This window comes from Marmota flaviventris, chromosome 17 (genome assembly GCF_047511675.1).
Source record: "Marmota flaviventris isolate mMarFla1 chromosome 17, mMarFla1.hap1, whole genome shotgun sequence".
Taxonomy (NCBI): Eukaryota; Metazoa; Chordata; class Mammalia; order Rodentia; family Sciuridae; genus Marmota; species Marmota flaviventris.
Window position 1 is genome coordinate 38,961,280 of NC_092514.1, and position 16,216 is coordinate 38,977,495.

The 16,216-nt window shown below is 51.4% G+C and overlaps 1 protein-coding gene across 1 annotated transcript; it reads right to left on the minus strand.

Annotated features, from left to right (window-relative positions):
* Positions 1-4,578: 4,578 nt before the first annotated feature.
* Positions 4,579-7,199, minus strand: LOC114082773 (C-C motif chemokine 1). Its single transcript, XM_027923861.3, has 3 exons — positions 7,024-7,199; positions 5,771-5,882; positions 4,579-4,736 (listed from the first exon to the last, which is right to left on the minus strand). Exons 1-3 carry the CDS (start codon positions 7,097-7,099, stop codon positions 4,640-4,642), a joined length of 285 nt encoding a protein of 94 aa, XP_027779662.1. The 5' UTR covers positions 7,100-7,199; the 3' UTR covers positions 4,579-4,639.
* Positions 7,200-16,216: the final 9,017 nt, after the last annotated feature.

The following is a 16,216-nucleotide window of genomic DNA, read 5'->3' on the forward strand; positions in this document are numbered from 1 at the left end:
GGGCCTTCTGGTATATATTGCCTTTTTTTTTTTTTTTTTAATTTCTCCAAGCTCAGCTCTATTTCTTCCCTTCACTTTCACCGGCCTTGCTTTACTAGAGTGGAAAGACTTGTTTTATAATAGTGAAAGCACAGGGCAGAATACTTGGGCAAAGTATTGGAGCAAGGCATGAGCAGGCACCGGCATGCTCCGGCCTTGTCCCTGCCTTTCCCTTCCACCCAGAAGATTGACAGGAAGAGGAGCAAAGAGCTCACCTCGCCCCTCCCTCCATCAGTGGCCCTAGCCCCAGAGTTCCTGAAACAAGAGGCCTGGACAGATCAGAGGTTTTCCAACCATGTCCCTCTGGACTTGAGCGGGAAAAAAAGGGAACCAGCCTGTGACCTAGGCAGCCCCTGCCATCAGAACTCAACTCCTCTGTCTCACCTGTGGCACTGCCACACTAAACCCAGCTGAGCAGCTAAATGAAAGTTTGCAGCCGACCTGGTGATTAAACCCACTAGATTTCTCACCCAGCGTCACCACTCACTTCCCTTGAGGTTTCGGACAAGTCATTTAATCTCTCTGCAACTCGGTTTCTTCTTCTATGAAATGGGTGTGCTAGTAATGGGCCCCACCTCCTTAGGAATGAATACAGAACCTGGGCACGGCACTCTTTCCTGGAGGAGCTCCTTCTCGTTGCTTTCTTTATCGTGTTGGAGGAAAGCAAGCCCAGAAGAGTCGTTGGGTGGCTCCTGCAGCCAGCCTGGGCAGTACATCTGTGCTCTCCTTCCACTTTGCCCCCTGCACCTGTAAGGCTAGGAGCCTCCAGAGCCCCTGCTGCCTGGCCTGCCCACAATGCCAGCTTCCCTCTTGCATTTCCTGGGTCATGGACACCCAGCTCCGGCCCTTTCCTCATGCGGTCACCGTGACCTAGCCCAGGCAAGGTCTCTGAGCTCTCCCACCCCTCTGCTCCCTATGAAAGGCAGGCAGAGCAGCCAGAGCAGGGGCCAAGAGCAACCCGGCTGCAGTCCCCAGGCACCATGAAGGCCACCACAAAGCCCTCTGGACCTGTTGCTCAGGGCAACCACTGTCAGCCCCCAGGCGCTTGCTCCGCCACGTAAGGCCGTACTCTCTCCCGCCTTCCCTCTCTTTCTTTCCATTGCTCTCTCGTTCTAGAAAGCCCTGAGCCAAAGTGCTCCAATTCAAAGCCCCCCAGAGTGGCACGGCTCCCCAGAGCTTCACTTTAACATCTCATTTTAAAGTCAGAAAGCTGAAGCCCAGGCTGGATACCGGAGGGACCCATCCACCTCCAGACCTCCCCAAAGAAAGAGTCATACCTCAGCTGCCCACTCCAAACCCATGGCTTCTGCTTTCCTTCCCAGTCATTCCAAACACTGCAGATCTGGAGCCAGGACCTGCCCACTGGCTGTGCCCCTGGCATCCCTCAGATGGCTGTAACACCTTCCAACCTTGCAGCCAAGAGAACCAGTTTGAATCCTCGAGCTGCATGTGATAGGCCCTTCCCACCCTGGGAACCAGGGCAGGAGCTCTGAACTTGGCAGGGGCCAGATCTGCTTCTGCCTCTCTATGCTTTGCCTTCCCCACGGACCGTTCCTGACTCATCCAAGCCCAGAGAAACCTTGCACACCCCCAAAATCTTGTTATTGGTGGTTTCGCTTCTAGATAGGATCCATACCCGGAACACAAGCTGTTACCAGCAGGAAGAGTCCCTGGACGGCTACAAAGCCATCAGCTCATCAGTGAGAACTTTCCCTGGGAGGCAGTCGTGTGGGTAGAAATGACCTGCTCATCTTGTTCTCTCTGTCCCCTTGTGCCCCACCCAAAGTTCAGGCAGATGCCAGGCTGATGGGGATCCAACACTCAGAGGATAACATCTGAGCCTCTTTATGACTGTGCACACATGCCCAGAGAGGGCCAGTAACTTCCTATAAGGGCCCCACCCCTGTTTGGGCACTAGCCCGCACCCTCAAAGTTGACTTAGAAGCACCAAGAAAGTTCCACCAGAACAGCAAGAGTAGCAGCTGCCCCCAGAGACCCCTTCTGTCCACAGAGCCCCTTGCTCCTGTCTCAGGGTGGCTCTTTACCTGCTGCAGCTGGGCCAGGTGCTGTTGGCTCCTAGGAGTCAGCTGCAGGGCCGTGCCCTCCATCTCACGGTGTTACCCCCTCCATCCACAGCTTCAGAGCCATACAACAAGGAGATCTGTGCTGCCCAAGGACAAGCCAGGCATGGACTGCACCGCGCAAGACCTGGACTAAGCCCTCAGTCCCTGAGTGTGAGGGCTCAGCTCTCCCCTGCCCACCCACCCCCAACTTCCCAACCATCCTTTAGAATAACTTTGCTCTGATTTTCCAATGGAATTCTTTCTGTTTTGTATCACAAACACACTATGTCTTATGTAATAATATTATTAAAATTGTTACTGGTTTGGATTTTATATTGAATATTTTTTTTTTAGTTCTTATTTTTCAGTACTGGGGTTTGAACCCAGGGCCTCACACATGCTAGGCAAGTGCTCTACCACTGAGCCACAACCCCAGCCCCAATGATCTCTTTTTTTTGTTGTTGTTAAAACAAGGTGTTGAGCTTGATTCTTGACTGTGAGCCTCAGGGGGAGCCTCATACCCTGGGAGGGTTTCTCTCCGGCTTGCAGGGATGAAGCGGGTGACTGTGGAAATCACAAAGGGACCCTGCAACTTAGGGGGAACACTTCCTTGTGAATGTGAGCTTTGCTAAATTAGGTTGCTGTGCAAAGATGAATGCATTAGGAAGACCCCTGAATTTTTTGCAGAAAATATATTTTATTTAAAATCCAGCAGGTATGGGGCGCTCCAAGGTGGGAGTAGATGGCAGAGCTTGCTATAGGGAATGCCATGTTCAGAAGCCCTGGCTGTGTGGCTCACCTAGGCTCCTCCAAGTGTCAGGGAGGGTCTACCTCAGCAGTCCAGGCTATTCTAGAACAATGGCTCTGGACTCCAACGTCTGCTCCTCTGGCCCACTGTCCATCAGCTATATATACTGTTTATGCCCGCCTGCTGTACCCTTCTCAGAAACTCCCACTCCTGACCAAAGGCTCTCCCTGGATCGACTACAGATGTCCTTTGACTGCTCTCCCCAACCCCATGTCTCCAGCTCCAAGCCTGGTGTGAGCGATACAGCCTGTATGTGCACCTGACTACCCTCCCCAGGGAACCAGGCCATGGGGTGGGGTGGGGGGAGTCGAGGGCCCTGGAGGGAGCCTCCTTACAAGGTCGGAGTTGAAATCCAGACGGTAGGAGCTAGAGACCTTTAGAAAGGAAGACTGAGCCTGGATTGTAGAGGAATGAGAATGTCGGGAACCAGTTAGACTCAGTTCCGAGGACAAGAGGAAGACAGGAAAGTTTGGGGCCACCAGGAGGGACAGGAGAGGAGAGGGTAGACACCAGGGGCTGTGGGTGGGATAGAATTGGGAGGGGAAGGCGGAGAGCGATCTACTGCCTCAGGCCAGGCAGGAAGAAGCAGGGCCCAAAGCAGGGCCTCATGGATGGAGGAGCAGGGGGATTAAGATCCCGCCAGACGGGTGACATGTCGCGTGCTGGAGAAAGAGGGAGAAGGCCTGAGACTCAGGGCATTAGATCTTCTCCCCGAAGCCATCACGCTGGCCAGAAAAGGGATGCCAATCCTGAGACCCAGAATTCACTCCCCACCTTCACTGTTCTCAAATCACACTTTACACAAATTGGAACTTATGACTGTCCCTCTTAAAGGGACGGGGCCTCCTCTTCCTACATGACCATCCAGGTTCCTCTGCTCTTCCCAAGACTATCTCACTCCTCCAGATGAGCTACGATGGCATGTCTATCAGATCTAGCCCCCAAGTCATACCTCCACCAGGACTTTCCTAGCGACGGGAGGGTCCTGTGAACAGGTGTGTAGGGCCTATCCCTGGAGCAGCGGAGACAGGTCCCTGTGCACACTGCCGACTTGGGACACCAGGTAGATAGAGAGAGCTCAGGCCCAGGATCTCTGGACTCTAATGCCAGATCTAGCCCTGAACTGCTGGGCGTCCCTCTCTAGCCCTTAGTTGTCTCATTTATAAAATGGGGTGGCACCCTTTTTCTGGAAGACAGTCTCATAAGACGCCCCCTATTTAGGTCATTAGATATCATCACCACCTAAACTCTCTGGACAGGGCAAGGGAGGGAGAGGGTCCTGCACCCCAGTGTGGCCCAGCCTGGCCCTCCTTGCTGCCCTACTCTGCCTCCATTTCAGCTGCCGGTCCTGGAGGCAGAGAAGCTGCAGGCCTGGGTCAAAACTCACCCCAGGCAAAGGCCATGCTGGGAGGCACTGAGTTATTTGCTGGTTCCTGTTGACAACTGTCACTTCCCCTGGCGCCAGGTCCCTGGGGTCTCCCTCCTCCTCCCCAGCCCTCCAGCCTCTGTCCTCCATCCCCCAGTGTGACTCAAGTGTGCCCCCTGAAATCCTTGTGAACCCCAAGAAACACAGGAGAGCAGGAGTTTGAAGTTTCTAGAATTTAAATATATATATAAAGTGCAACCACATAGCTTATCAAGACTGAGCACATCCTCTGAGTTGGAAGTTGGGGGGACGAGTGAAACCCAGGGATCTCCAGAGGCCAGGATGGACAAGAACCGCTCATCTTCACACCAGCAGGCAAGGTTTCAGTTTTCCCAAGTAACCCTGAACCCATCTCTCTGTCTTCAAGGCACAGCTCTCTCTGCCTCCCTTCAGCTTGAAACTGTGAACAAAGAACACAGGAGAGGGCTGAGTCGCCAGAGTCACCCACTGGGTACCGTGCCCAAGTCCCCTCTCCACTTCCACGCACCCAGGTGACCCTGAGTATTCTCTCTGGGCCTTGCTTTTTCCCTTTATATATGAAGTCACTGTGATCTGTGGCTTGCTCATGGGAGGAGGGGGGGCATCCAGAGCATCAGGAGCTCATTGATAGAGTTTCCTGGACCCTTCTCCTAGAGATTATGAGTGGAACAGAAGACTTTGGAGACACGCTGAGGATTAGCTTAGATGAAAAAAAAAAATGGCATCCTTGAATATCTCTCTGCTTCAACTTTTAGTGTCTCCTGTCCGGCTAGGACCTCACTCATTCTCTGGACTCGTGTGTGTGTTCTTTTCTGATCTGCCCACTTCCCAATTTGACTATTGCCCAGTCCAGAGCCCAGCTCTGCCTCTACTCTCTGGGAGAACTTAGACAACTATCTCTTCCTCCAGAAACTTAAGTCGTCCTGATAACAGAAATGTGTGCTTCTGGGGTTTAGCAGAGATGACATGCGTGAAACTGCCTTAGAAAGCTGAGCAGTGTCTGTTACCCCAGTCAAGTGTGATGCAACCATCATGCTGAAACCCCTTCACCCAAAAGCAATATAGAGGCCACCTGATAACGTGGTACAGAGGAGCTCCCTGTCCCCAAATGCAGAGGCATGAATAATCATCACAACCTTGTTCTTTCCACTACATGATAATCCCGGTGCTTGTGTTAAGCAATCCCTTCCTCCGGGCATACAATACTGGGATATAGTCATTGGCACCTTGGACTTGCCAGAAACAAGTCGCTGCAGGAGTTCCTGGCACCTGCTGCGCAGCTCCGCGCGCCCCCTAGCGCCCAAGTGCGGCTCTGCATGCGAGTTTTGGGGGGGCCTCGCTCTCCGGATTTACAAAGCTTATTCTTGTGGAACAGCGCCATCTCGTGTCTGCTCTTGTCATTCCTGCCGACCACATTCCCTCTGGAGGGGAAGGACCCGGCAGGTGATCACTCACATTGCAGCCTGGTAAGCGCAGGTGGAGCTGGTTTCTCTGTAACACTGGATTGTCTTCTGGGAAATCCTTTTCTGCGCAAATGAGAAGCAGCATCGGGAGGAAGACACGTGCACTAGGAGACAAGCACAGAAGACACCTTGCATCCCTCTCTCTCAGCCTCTCACCCACAAAGCCCCTCCCAGGACAGCCCCAGGCTTGGGGACCACCCAGAGGGCTCCAGCACAGCCTGGTCTCAGCAGCCACCCAGGTGTGGGGTTAGGTGAAGAGTCAGAAGATGGGTTCAGATCGGAGCTCCCTGCAAACTAGCTGGCAGTTGTGAGAAGGAACCCAGGCCTGGCTCAGACTTTCCTCCATTAAAAAAAGACTTTAGGCCTTGGTTTCTAATGGTTCATTTATTTTGACATTCCAGCCCAAGTGTATGGTTCTGTCCCCAGGGTTCTAGACCTCATAACCTGGGGGATCAGTCAGCCCAATGCACACAGGACACTGTGGTTCGGAGTACACAGACCAGGAGCCAGATGAGCTCAAAAAGAGAAGGGAAGAGCTCCCAAGAAGTAGCCAGCTCCCCTGCTCCCCTGATGCTTAGCTGGTTCCAGGCTCCACCCCTACTCGGCTGGTTTCTACATTCCTCTTTCATCTACCCACTCCCCAGCCCCCAAAACTTTGCATTCCAATATTGGCTCCTTCCTCCGAGTTAAAAAAAAAAAAAAAAACCTTTCATGTCTATTACTAGATGGATATTCCTCCAACCCTGGAGGGTATGCATTACCAAACTCCATTTTTACCAAGAGAGAAATCCATCTGAGAATTAAAGGGCCCAAGACTTGCTCAACGTTAGCCAACTATTAAACGGCTCGAACCTTGGTCCTACTTGCAGATTCTGCCCATGATCTAACACACTGTGGAGGCAAGACCCGAGGCAAGACCCGGCTCCTCCTCTGGTCCTCAGGGCTCCCAGCTTGACTTAAAAATCTTGCAATTCCTCCAACTGCCTGCAGGGTCTGGACTAGACAGAGCCTCCTCAGGCTGAAGCTGGCAACTTCAAAGCTCTCCATGTTTGCTCCTGGTTCATGGTCCTACTGGCCAGCTCTGCCCCCAGCCCACTGGAATCCCCCATTCCTCCTCTTCAGGTAGGAGGAAGGCAGACAGAGTGGGTGAGTTCAAGGTGAGTCCTGCCCAAACCCCCAGAGCACCTGACTGCCTGCCTGCCTGCCCTCCCCGGGGGTAAGCCAAGGGACTCGGACCACACTTACTGCTCTTGCTGTCCACGTCTTGTGGCCATGTTGCAGCCAGCAGCAGGCACACCAGCGCCACGGAGGTCAGTTTCATCTCGGATGTTTGGCTCCCGCCTCTTTGGAGCAGCCTCGGTGTGTTGGGTGAAGCCAAGGGCTCTCTCTGGTCTCATCCTCGGTGCCTAGAGCTTTTATCTGAAGACCTGGGGTGGGGTTTCCCAGGACAAGGGGAGGAGGTGGGAGTCACAGGGACAGGGACAGTTACTCACACCCAGTGACCACATGGAAAAATCCTTTCCTCATCTCTCCTAGATGACATTCGAGGTATGTTTGGGTGCTGGTTGGCCTCGGGAACTTCCCCAAGTGCAGGAGCCAAGATAAAGATCTCGAAGAAGCTCTCCTGGCTGAGTGGGAAGTCAAGAAAGGTGAGTGAGAGGAAGTGGCCTGTGTGTGGCTTCTCTAGCCCACACAGTTCCATCCCAGCCTGCTGCCACGCATGACCCGTGGAGCAGGATGGAGCAGAAGTGTTCTGGGCCTGTGCAGAAACACAGGCTTGCCTTGGAATCTCTGTTCTGCAAACTCACGGTGGCCTGCCCTTGCCCAAGTCACAGAGCCATCCAAGATGGCAATAAGAATGCATATCACACAGAGGGACCTAAGAACGAAAGAAGAGTCTCTGTGGCCAGTGCCTGGCCCCCGGGTATTTGGTATTTCTATTTTCTTAGTCCTCAGCACTTACTCTGCTTACCCTGTTCTGGGTCTTTCCTTAGCCCCAGGGAAGACAGCTCCCAAGGAGATGCAGGGCCTGAGCTGAGCTATTGTGCCTCAATGCATAGACAAACAAGATAAAGCCATGCAGTGTAAGGACTGCAACAGAGAGGGCATGACCTGAGCCCTGAGGAGGGCAAGAAGCCACCTCACCCTGTAGTGTCCGAGAGTGATCTTTAGGCAAGGTCTCCTGCAGGCTGGTGTGGGGAGGGCCGTGCTAGGGAGGGGAAGGGGTTTCTGCAAGGACCTCAAGGAACACAGGAGCACACTTCATTCCAAGTCCAGAGGCAAAGCTGGACTGTGGGGGTGTAACGGGGAATGGCTAAAGAGAGATGTGACTTCCGAGGGGCCAGTTCAGACATTAAATCCATTGCTTGGAAGACACAGCACATAGCCCCGTGCACCTGTGTATTCCTCATGATCCCATCCACAGGTGCTCAGGAAAAGGTAGCTGAGTCAAACGTACGTGTGGAACATGAGGCCCAGGTGCATGATAGAGTTGTAGAGGGGTGGCTGGACAGGTCTATTTGATCGTGAACTTGCCAGCTCAGACCCCTGCAGTGGCTCCCCACCGTCCATTGGGTGATGTGCAAGCAACCCACTGGACACTTATGGTGCTTTTTGTTAGGTCTCAGTGGATTCTTTCATCCCGTTGTGACCTCTCTCTCTCTCCCTCTGGGAACACCCCGTCCGTTTCCAATACCACTGTCTCCACCAAGTTGCTTGTGCTTTCCCACACCAACAGGATCTCCTCCTGCTTTGAATGTCCCTGTGCCTGGGTCACTACAGGAAGGTCTTATATTCCTGCAGCCCTCCTTGATGCTCTGGCATGGCTGGGTTGAAAGTGTCCTTCAAGACCATCCGCAATGGTGGCTCTTATATTTTTCTGAGAGCTTTTGCCAAGGTGTGAAAGTCTTGGCCCCATGTCACAATCAGAATGAAAAATGCATGTGCCTGTTCATGCTAGAGAAAGAAAACTCCAAGTGATTCTCTCGGCACCAGAAGGAAAGAATTGTGCATCTGCCATGAGTTCTTCATAGTATCCTGGATCAAAATGACCCTCAGAAAGGAAAGTCACTTGCTCCTATTGAGAATGGGTTGCAGAGACAGGGTGGTAGGACTTGAGCCCTGGCCATCTGACCTCCAAGTGCACCTGTCCCTGAGAATATGTTCAGCTCATTACTTCTGCTGAACCAGGAGCCATTTGGGGGGTTTTCTGTCACCCCCAAAATAGTAGAAGTAGTTGAGATCACTGTTGTCCCTCTCCTGTTTGTTCCCTTGGTCCCTGGAGATGGATGGAGTTTTATTCCATTACCCCGGCATCTCTGGGAAGAGGGGAGTTGATTGGCCAAATGTAACTATGGGTCCCTTAGACTTGACAAATGGAGAGGGAACAGTGTGGTCACCCAGGAAATTCTTTGCCCTCCCCCTCCTCTTGGGGCTGCCCCTCCAACACTCATTTCCCCTCCTCCCCCTTTCTGTGGCCACCACCAGCCCCACACAGGAAGAAGGACCAGCAAGACTTAGTCATGCCTTTCCTCCCGAGGCCCCCTTGGTACCTGGAGGGGACTTACTGCAGGCTCTGACCACACAGCAGCTTCATGGGCCACACAGGCATCTCCCCACTCCAACGTGGCCATCGACGGCAGGGACTTCATCTCTAGGCCCTAGCCCAAGGGCCAGGACCAAGTGATAACTCCCTAAGATATTTGCCACATTGTGTGAGCCGGGACGAAATGACCTAGGAAGGATGCCTGTGCAGGAAACACCCTCAGGATAAACATCATGACTCGTATAAATAAATCTTTCCTTTTTTATTGGTGCATGTTAATTATACAGAATAGCGGGTTTCCTTGGGGAATGATCATACAGGCATATAACAGAATTTGATCAATTTCACTCCCTGATAGCTTCCCTTACCCTCCCCCTCCCTCCCTTGATCCCCTTCCTCTACCTTCTTTTTACCTTCATGATGTCATTTTTTTCCTTTCTAGCTTCCAATTTGAGAGAAAAATATGATATTTGTTGTTCTATGTCTGACTTATTTTGCTTAACTTAATGCTCTCCAGTTCCATCCATTTTCCTTCAAATGACTCAACTTCATTCTTCTTTATGGCTGAATAATACTCCAGTGTACGTGTGTGTGTGTGTGTGTGTGTGTGTGTGTGTGACATTTTCTTTATCCATTCATCTGTTGATACCTAGACTGGTTCTATAACTTGGCTATTGTGAATTGTGGTACTATAATCATGAGGATATATTATATATATTATGCTGACTTTAATTCTTCTGGATAAATACCTAGTAGTGGTAAAGGTGGATCATGTGGTAGTTCTATTTTTAGTTTTTTTGAGGCACCTCCATATTGATTTCTATAGTGGCTCTACCAATTTACGTTCCTACAGTGTCTAACCCCTTTCCCCACATCGTCACCAGCATTTATTATTGTTTGTATTCTTGATGACTGCTGTTCTGATGGAATCTCAGTGTAGTTGTTATTTTAATTTCCCTGATGGCCAAAGATGCTGAGTATTTTCATAAAATTGTTGACCATCTGAATTTTCTTCTTCTGAGAAGGGTCTGTTCATCCGCCATTACTTGACTGGGCTGTTGTTTGGGTGTTGAATTTGTTTGTGTTCTTTATGTATACAGGATAGTAACCCTCTGTCTGAGAAGTCGCCGGCAAGAATCTTCTCCCATTCTGTTAGGCTATCTCTTCACGCTGTGGTTTCTTTTGCTGTGCAGAAGCTGTTCAATGTGATGCTATCCCATTTACGGATTCTTCTTATTACTTTCTGAACTACCTGAGTCCACTCAAGATGTCATAGCTGTAGCCTCTATATTAAAGTATTTCCCCTGTTTTCTTCTAGCATTTGCCAAGTTTCTGGTCTACTTCCTAGGTCCATGATCCATTCTGAGTTGACTATTGTACAGGTGAGAGAGACGGATCTAGTTTCGTTCTTCTACATGTAGATAACCAGTTTTCCCAGAAAACAAAATTTTTCTCCTGATTCGATGTTTAGAAGCTAGGAGGTGCCTGAAGGTAGTTATTTTTATTAGTCATCTTTTCTGAAACAGGTACTAATTTACTGAAGACAGAGACCAGACAGATTTCAACCAGTGTGATCCATCTTAAAATCATCACTTCCAGTGGTGTCCATGGGTTCCAGGCTCTCTTGCCTCCCCCTTGCTGACCAGGTGGATTGGCGCCTGCCCGGCCACCTGCTCTTCAGTCACATCTCAGCTCAGCTCCCCCATGGCCAGAGACCCATGGGGAAAAGGCATTTTCTCAGCACCACAGAGGTGCAGAAATACTTGTTGTTTTATCCACCTCTGGGACTGAGTCTTCCTAGTTTCCTTCCTGGTTTTCCTTCCTGTCTGGAGGAATAGGATGCTCTCTGGAGTCAGGCATCACTGAGTGAAATCTCAGCTCCACGCTTGGTCTTGGGCAAGTAGCTGAGGCTTTCTGAGCTCTGTTCCCTCTCATAAGCTCCAGTGCAAACTTGGTCCTGCTACATCTCTCCCTGTTGATTTCAAAATAAGCTCCCCCGATTTTAACCTAATTTTGAGCTATCTGAAGGGTTAAGTGATGTGTAAGAGGGAGGGAGGGGAGAGGAGAAGGAAAGGAAAGTTGGAAGGTTGAAGCCCCTTGTGGAGTACCCTACATGTACCTAACACCCCGGGGACAAGCAGGGCACGGCTCTGCCCTCGGGGACTGACAGCCCACTGGGGTGCAGGTCATGGTGGGAAAAGTGAGACAAGCTCCAGGGGACAGCATCCTGAGAGCTGCAGAGTGTATGGAAGCTGTCACCTCTCGCACCGGGTCCCCTTTCCTCCTGGGTCCTGGACCACTGTGAGGTGTCCACAGGTGACCAAGGCAATGCCACCACCTTCCAATAGGGGCCAACTTCCTAGCCTCCTTCCTTCTAAGCTGGTGCTGCTGACACCCAGGCCAGGCTTTGCGCTGCTGCCGACAGGAGCGCAGGGTCCTCTGGGGTCCTCGCACAGGCCCGCTGGCCCCGCCCACAGCGTGGATGCGCAGCACCCCTCCCCCACCGGGAATCCAAAGCCCCGCCTCCTGGGGCAGGAAAATCTTCCTCCATTTCTTCCTACCGCTGCACACTTCAGTTCTCCTTAGGGCCCCCCACCCCCACCCCGGTGTACCGCTCAGTCTCCATGTAAAAGAGCCATCGTACCTCGCGCAGCAACAGGCAGCCTGAGGGTGCCCAAGGATGTCGCAGCAGCGGCCATTGCCAGCTTCTCTGTGTGCTGCTGAGCCTGACAACTTGGCCTGCTGTGCTGGGGTGAAGTGCAAACGTCGGCTCTGCTCACAGAGTCCTGCCCAGCGTGGCCACAGGGCTCTGGCCACACAGCCTGGCTCACTGTCCTGTTCTGCATGGATCCTGGAACTTCACCGGCCCTTCTGCCTGGAGCCTGTTTCTGGCTTCATGTGGTGGAGACCCTGCAGGCTGTGACCCCCAAGCTCCTGAAGTGACCCGTCCCCTTCCCTGTCCCCCCACCATCCCACCAGCAGCAGGCGTCTCATACTGTGGCAGTTTCCTAGTCCTCCTCATACACACACCCCTGCCTGGAAACTTCCAGAGGGCAGGAAGCCCTCCATCAAGGTCAGCATTTTGTTCTACGGTACCCAGCGCCTGGTGGTGTGCGGGATTATGCTGGAGAGGAGGAAATCTGTTTTTTGTTGTTAATTTGGTTTTGTTTTTGTACCAGGGATTGAACTCAGCTTAACCACTGAGCCACATACCTACTCCTTTTTATTTTTAAGACAGGATCTTTTTAAAATTTATTTATTTATTCTGATTTGTTAGACATGACAGCAGAATGCATTTCAATTCCTAGTACACATATAGAGCACAATATTTCATGTCTCTGGTTGTACACAAAGTAGAGTCACTCCATTTGTGTCTTCATACATGTCCTTAGGGTAATGATGTCCATCTCATTCCACCATCTTTCCTACCCCCCCACTCCCTCCCTTCCCCTCCCTCCCCTTTGCCCTATTGAAAGTTCCTCCATTCTTCCCATGCTCCCCCACCCATCCCCATTATGAATCAGCATCCTCATATCAGAGAGCACATTCGGCCTTTGGTTTGGGGGGGGGGATTGGCTTACTTCACTTAGCATGATGTTCTCCAGCTCCATCCATTTACCTGCAAATGCCACGATTTTATTCTCTTTTAATGCTGAATAATATTCCATTGTGTATGTATATACCACGTTTTCTTTATCCATTCATCTGTTGAAAGGCATCTAGGTTGGTTCCACAATTTAGCTATTGTGAATTGAGCTGCTATAAACATTGATGTGGCTGTGACTCTGTATATGCTGTTTTTAAGTCCTGTGGATATAAACTGAGGAGTGGGATATCTGGGTCAAATGGTGATTCCATTCCAAGTTTTCCAAAGATTCTCCATACTGCTTTCCAGATTGGTTGCACCAATTTGCAGTCCTACCAGCAATGTAAGAGTGTGCCATTTCCCCCCACATCCTCACCAACACTTTTTGTTGTTTGTAGTCTTAATAGCTGCCATTCTGAGTTGAGTGAGATGAAATCTTAGTTTTGATTTGCATTTCTCTAATTGCTAGAGATGTTGAACCTTTTTTCCTATATTTGTTGATTAATTGTGTATCATCTTCTGAGAAGTGTCTGTTCAGTTTCTTGGCCCATTTATTGATTGGGTTATTTGATTTTTTGGTGTTAAGTTTTTTGAGTTCTTTATCTCCTGGAGATTAGTGCTGTATCTGATGTGCATGTGGTAAAAATTTGCTCCCATTCTGTAGGCTCTTTTCACCTCACTGATTGTTTCTTTTGCTGAGAAGCTTTTTTGTTTGAATCCATCTCATTTAGTGATTCTTGATTTTATTTCTGTCTATATAGGAGTCTTATTAAGGAAATCAGGACCTAATCCGACAAGATGAAGATTTGGCTCAGCGGTAGAGCACTCACCTGGCACGTGTGAGGCACTGGGCTTGATCCTCAGCACCACATAAAATAAATTAATGAATTAAAGGTATTGTGTTCAACTACAATTAAAAAAAAATTCTAAAAAGTATTTTTTAAAAAATATGTCTTTAAAAAAAAAAAGACAGGCTCTTGCTAAATTTCTTAGGCCTCGCTAAGTTGCTGAGGCAGGTTTTGAACTCACGATCCTCCTGCTTCAGCTTCCTGAGCCACTGGGATTACTGGCATGCGCCACTGCACCCCACTGAGAAGGAGAGTTGTAACCTCACTCAGTATGAAGAGGTTAGGGGACACACAGAAGTCACACAGGCGGCCAGTGTATGTGCCGATGGGCACCATTGCACATTTGGAATGCAGTGACAGCTGTAGTTCAGTGACAAGCTCCTTCATTCATTCATTCATTCCCTCTGAGTATGCCTTTGGAGGGTCCACTGTTTACAGCCCCTGCACAGTCAGGCTGGAGGGGACACAGCTGCACAGAGCTGTCCTCCAGGGCGCGGGCCCAGGGAGGACAACACATACCAACCAACAGCTGAGCACAGACTGCAAGGACCGTCACTAGTGCGAATACCAAAGGCTGAGGGCGGGCTCCTTGGGTTTTAGTGTGACGTTTCAGCTGAACCTGGAAAGGGGACGGTGAGATTTGCCAGGAGGGGTCCACCCTGGTGTGCAATGGTTCTGAGTGGGCCCTGGGGCCAGGGTGCTGTGTCCCAGCCCCAGCTCCTCTGAACACTAGTGTGTGGCTTCTTTGAGTTGCTTAACCTCTGAGCCTCGTCTCAATGGGGATAATAATGGTTTCTTCTTACAGGTTTATTTGGAAAGTTCATGCACAGGAACGGGGCCCGACATATTTCTCCAGGCAAATGGGAACAGTGACATCACAGCAGTGCGTGGGCCGGTGCCTTCAGAACTGGGGGCAGGAGGCAGGATAACTGGGGAGTAGCTAGAAATGCAGGGGTGGAGGAGGCCTGGGTCTGGTTGCACAAGTTCCTGTTTACTAGGCTCGTCCTTTGTACGCTACTGTCAACAGAGAGGGCCAATCTTTTGCTCAGAAGAGAGTAGGGCTAGACTTGTGGGTAGGGCTCAGGTTCCATGCTGAAGGCTGAGGACAGAAGGAAGGGAGGGGGGCCAGGCTCTAGGAGGAGGGGTGGGGGTCTGCAGAGAAACGGGCATGTGGTAATCAGGGTATGGGGACTCGGGCTTTGTCACTTCTTTTCTCCAGGAGCTTAGATGAGTCACCTCCACTCCCTGGGTATCGACTTTCTCACCTTCTGGCTATCTTCTTGTGGCTCTAGAAATGGAACTCGTATTGGGACCATTTGGGAAATTTAACACAAAGGACACACGCTTGAAGGACACATGAGGCCCTCAAGTCTGAATCCAGAGCAGTTGGGATGTCTAGAAAAGCCAGTGCCACAATCCACCCCTTCAGAAGTCCCTGGCCTAGATGACCACCAGGACTCTCTTTGGCCTGGACGGCTGCTGAGACCCTCCCTAGTCTGGCATCAAGTGGCTCCCTGGGTCTGCAGGTGAGGGCAGATTCTGCTCCCCAGCCCCTGCCCATACCACCTTGCCCACCCCTGGTGCAACTAGCAGTTTGGACGAGGCCTGTCCACCACAAACAGTCCTGCTAAGGAGCACGCTGAGGAGAGCGCCAGAGACGCCCCTTCTCTCACTGAGGAGGATGAAGAACGCATAGACCCGAGGGAACTAATGCGGCACCGGGATCCCTCACCACCCTCGAACCTCGTTATAATGTCCCCCTCTGAAACCTAGCAAGCACTGAGGAGGTCAGACGGCAGGGGGCCTCCCAGGTGGGACGTGGGCTTGGACTCAGCTGAGTGGTTCTCAAGCCCCTGGCCCTGCACCAAACGCAAGCCCAGCCCCCGCAGTCTGAGGCTGCACCATCGTGCGGCTCAGCACACCCCACAGCCAGACTGCTGCTCACAAAGCCCCTGGCCCTTTTGTCCTCCCTGTTCCTGGCCCCCGTCCCACAGAGTGGACAGAGCCCTTAGAAAGAACTGGGTGGACCTGGTCACAGCATAGACGAGGAGCCTGAGGCCGAACAAGGAAAGGTGGGCTGTCACATGGAGACTTAGTGGGCTTCCTCTGTGATTTGCTGGCTTTGGGCTGATGTCTGCAGAGCTGAGTTGTGGACAGAGACGGAAGGTGGGCAGCACGGGAGCCCCAGGTGCTGAAGTCTTGCCAAGCCCCAGCTGAGGCCGGGGCAGCACCCACCCTTGCAGGGAATGGAGGGAGGAAAAGTATTTTCACCCACAGAGCAAAAATGCGGGCGCAGGAAGTGGCACCAATGACTCTAAAGTATGCCCACTGCAACCCACAAGGCCACCCCTCACTGAGGAGACTCCCCACAGGCTGCTGGGAAAGTCCCCTCCCCTCCCTGGGGTGGCAGGCAGGGTGACCTGGGACACAACAGAGCCCACAGTCCATTTCCCAATGCAT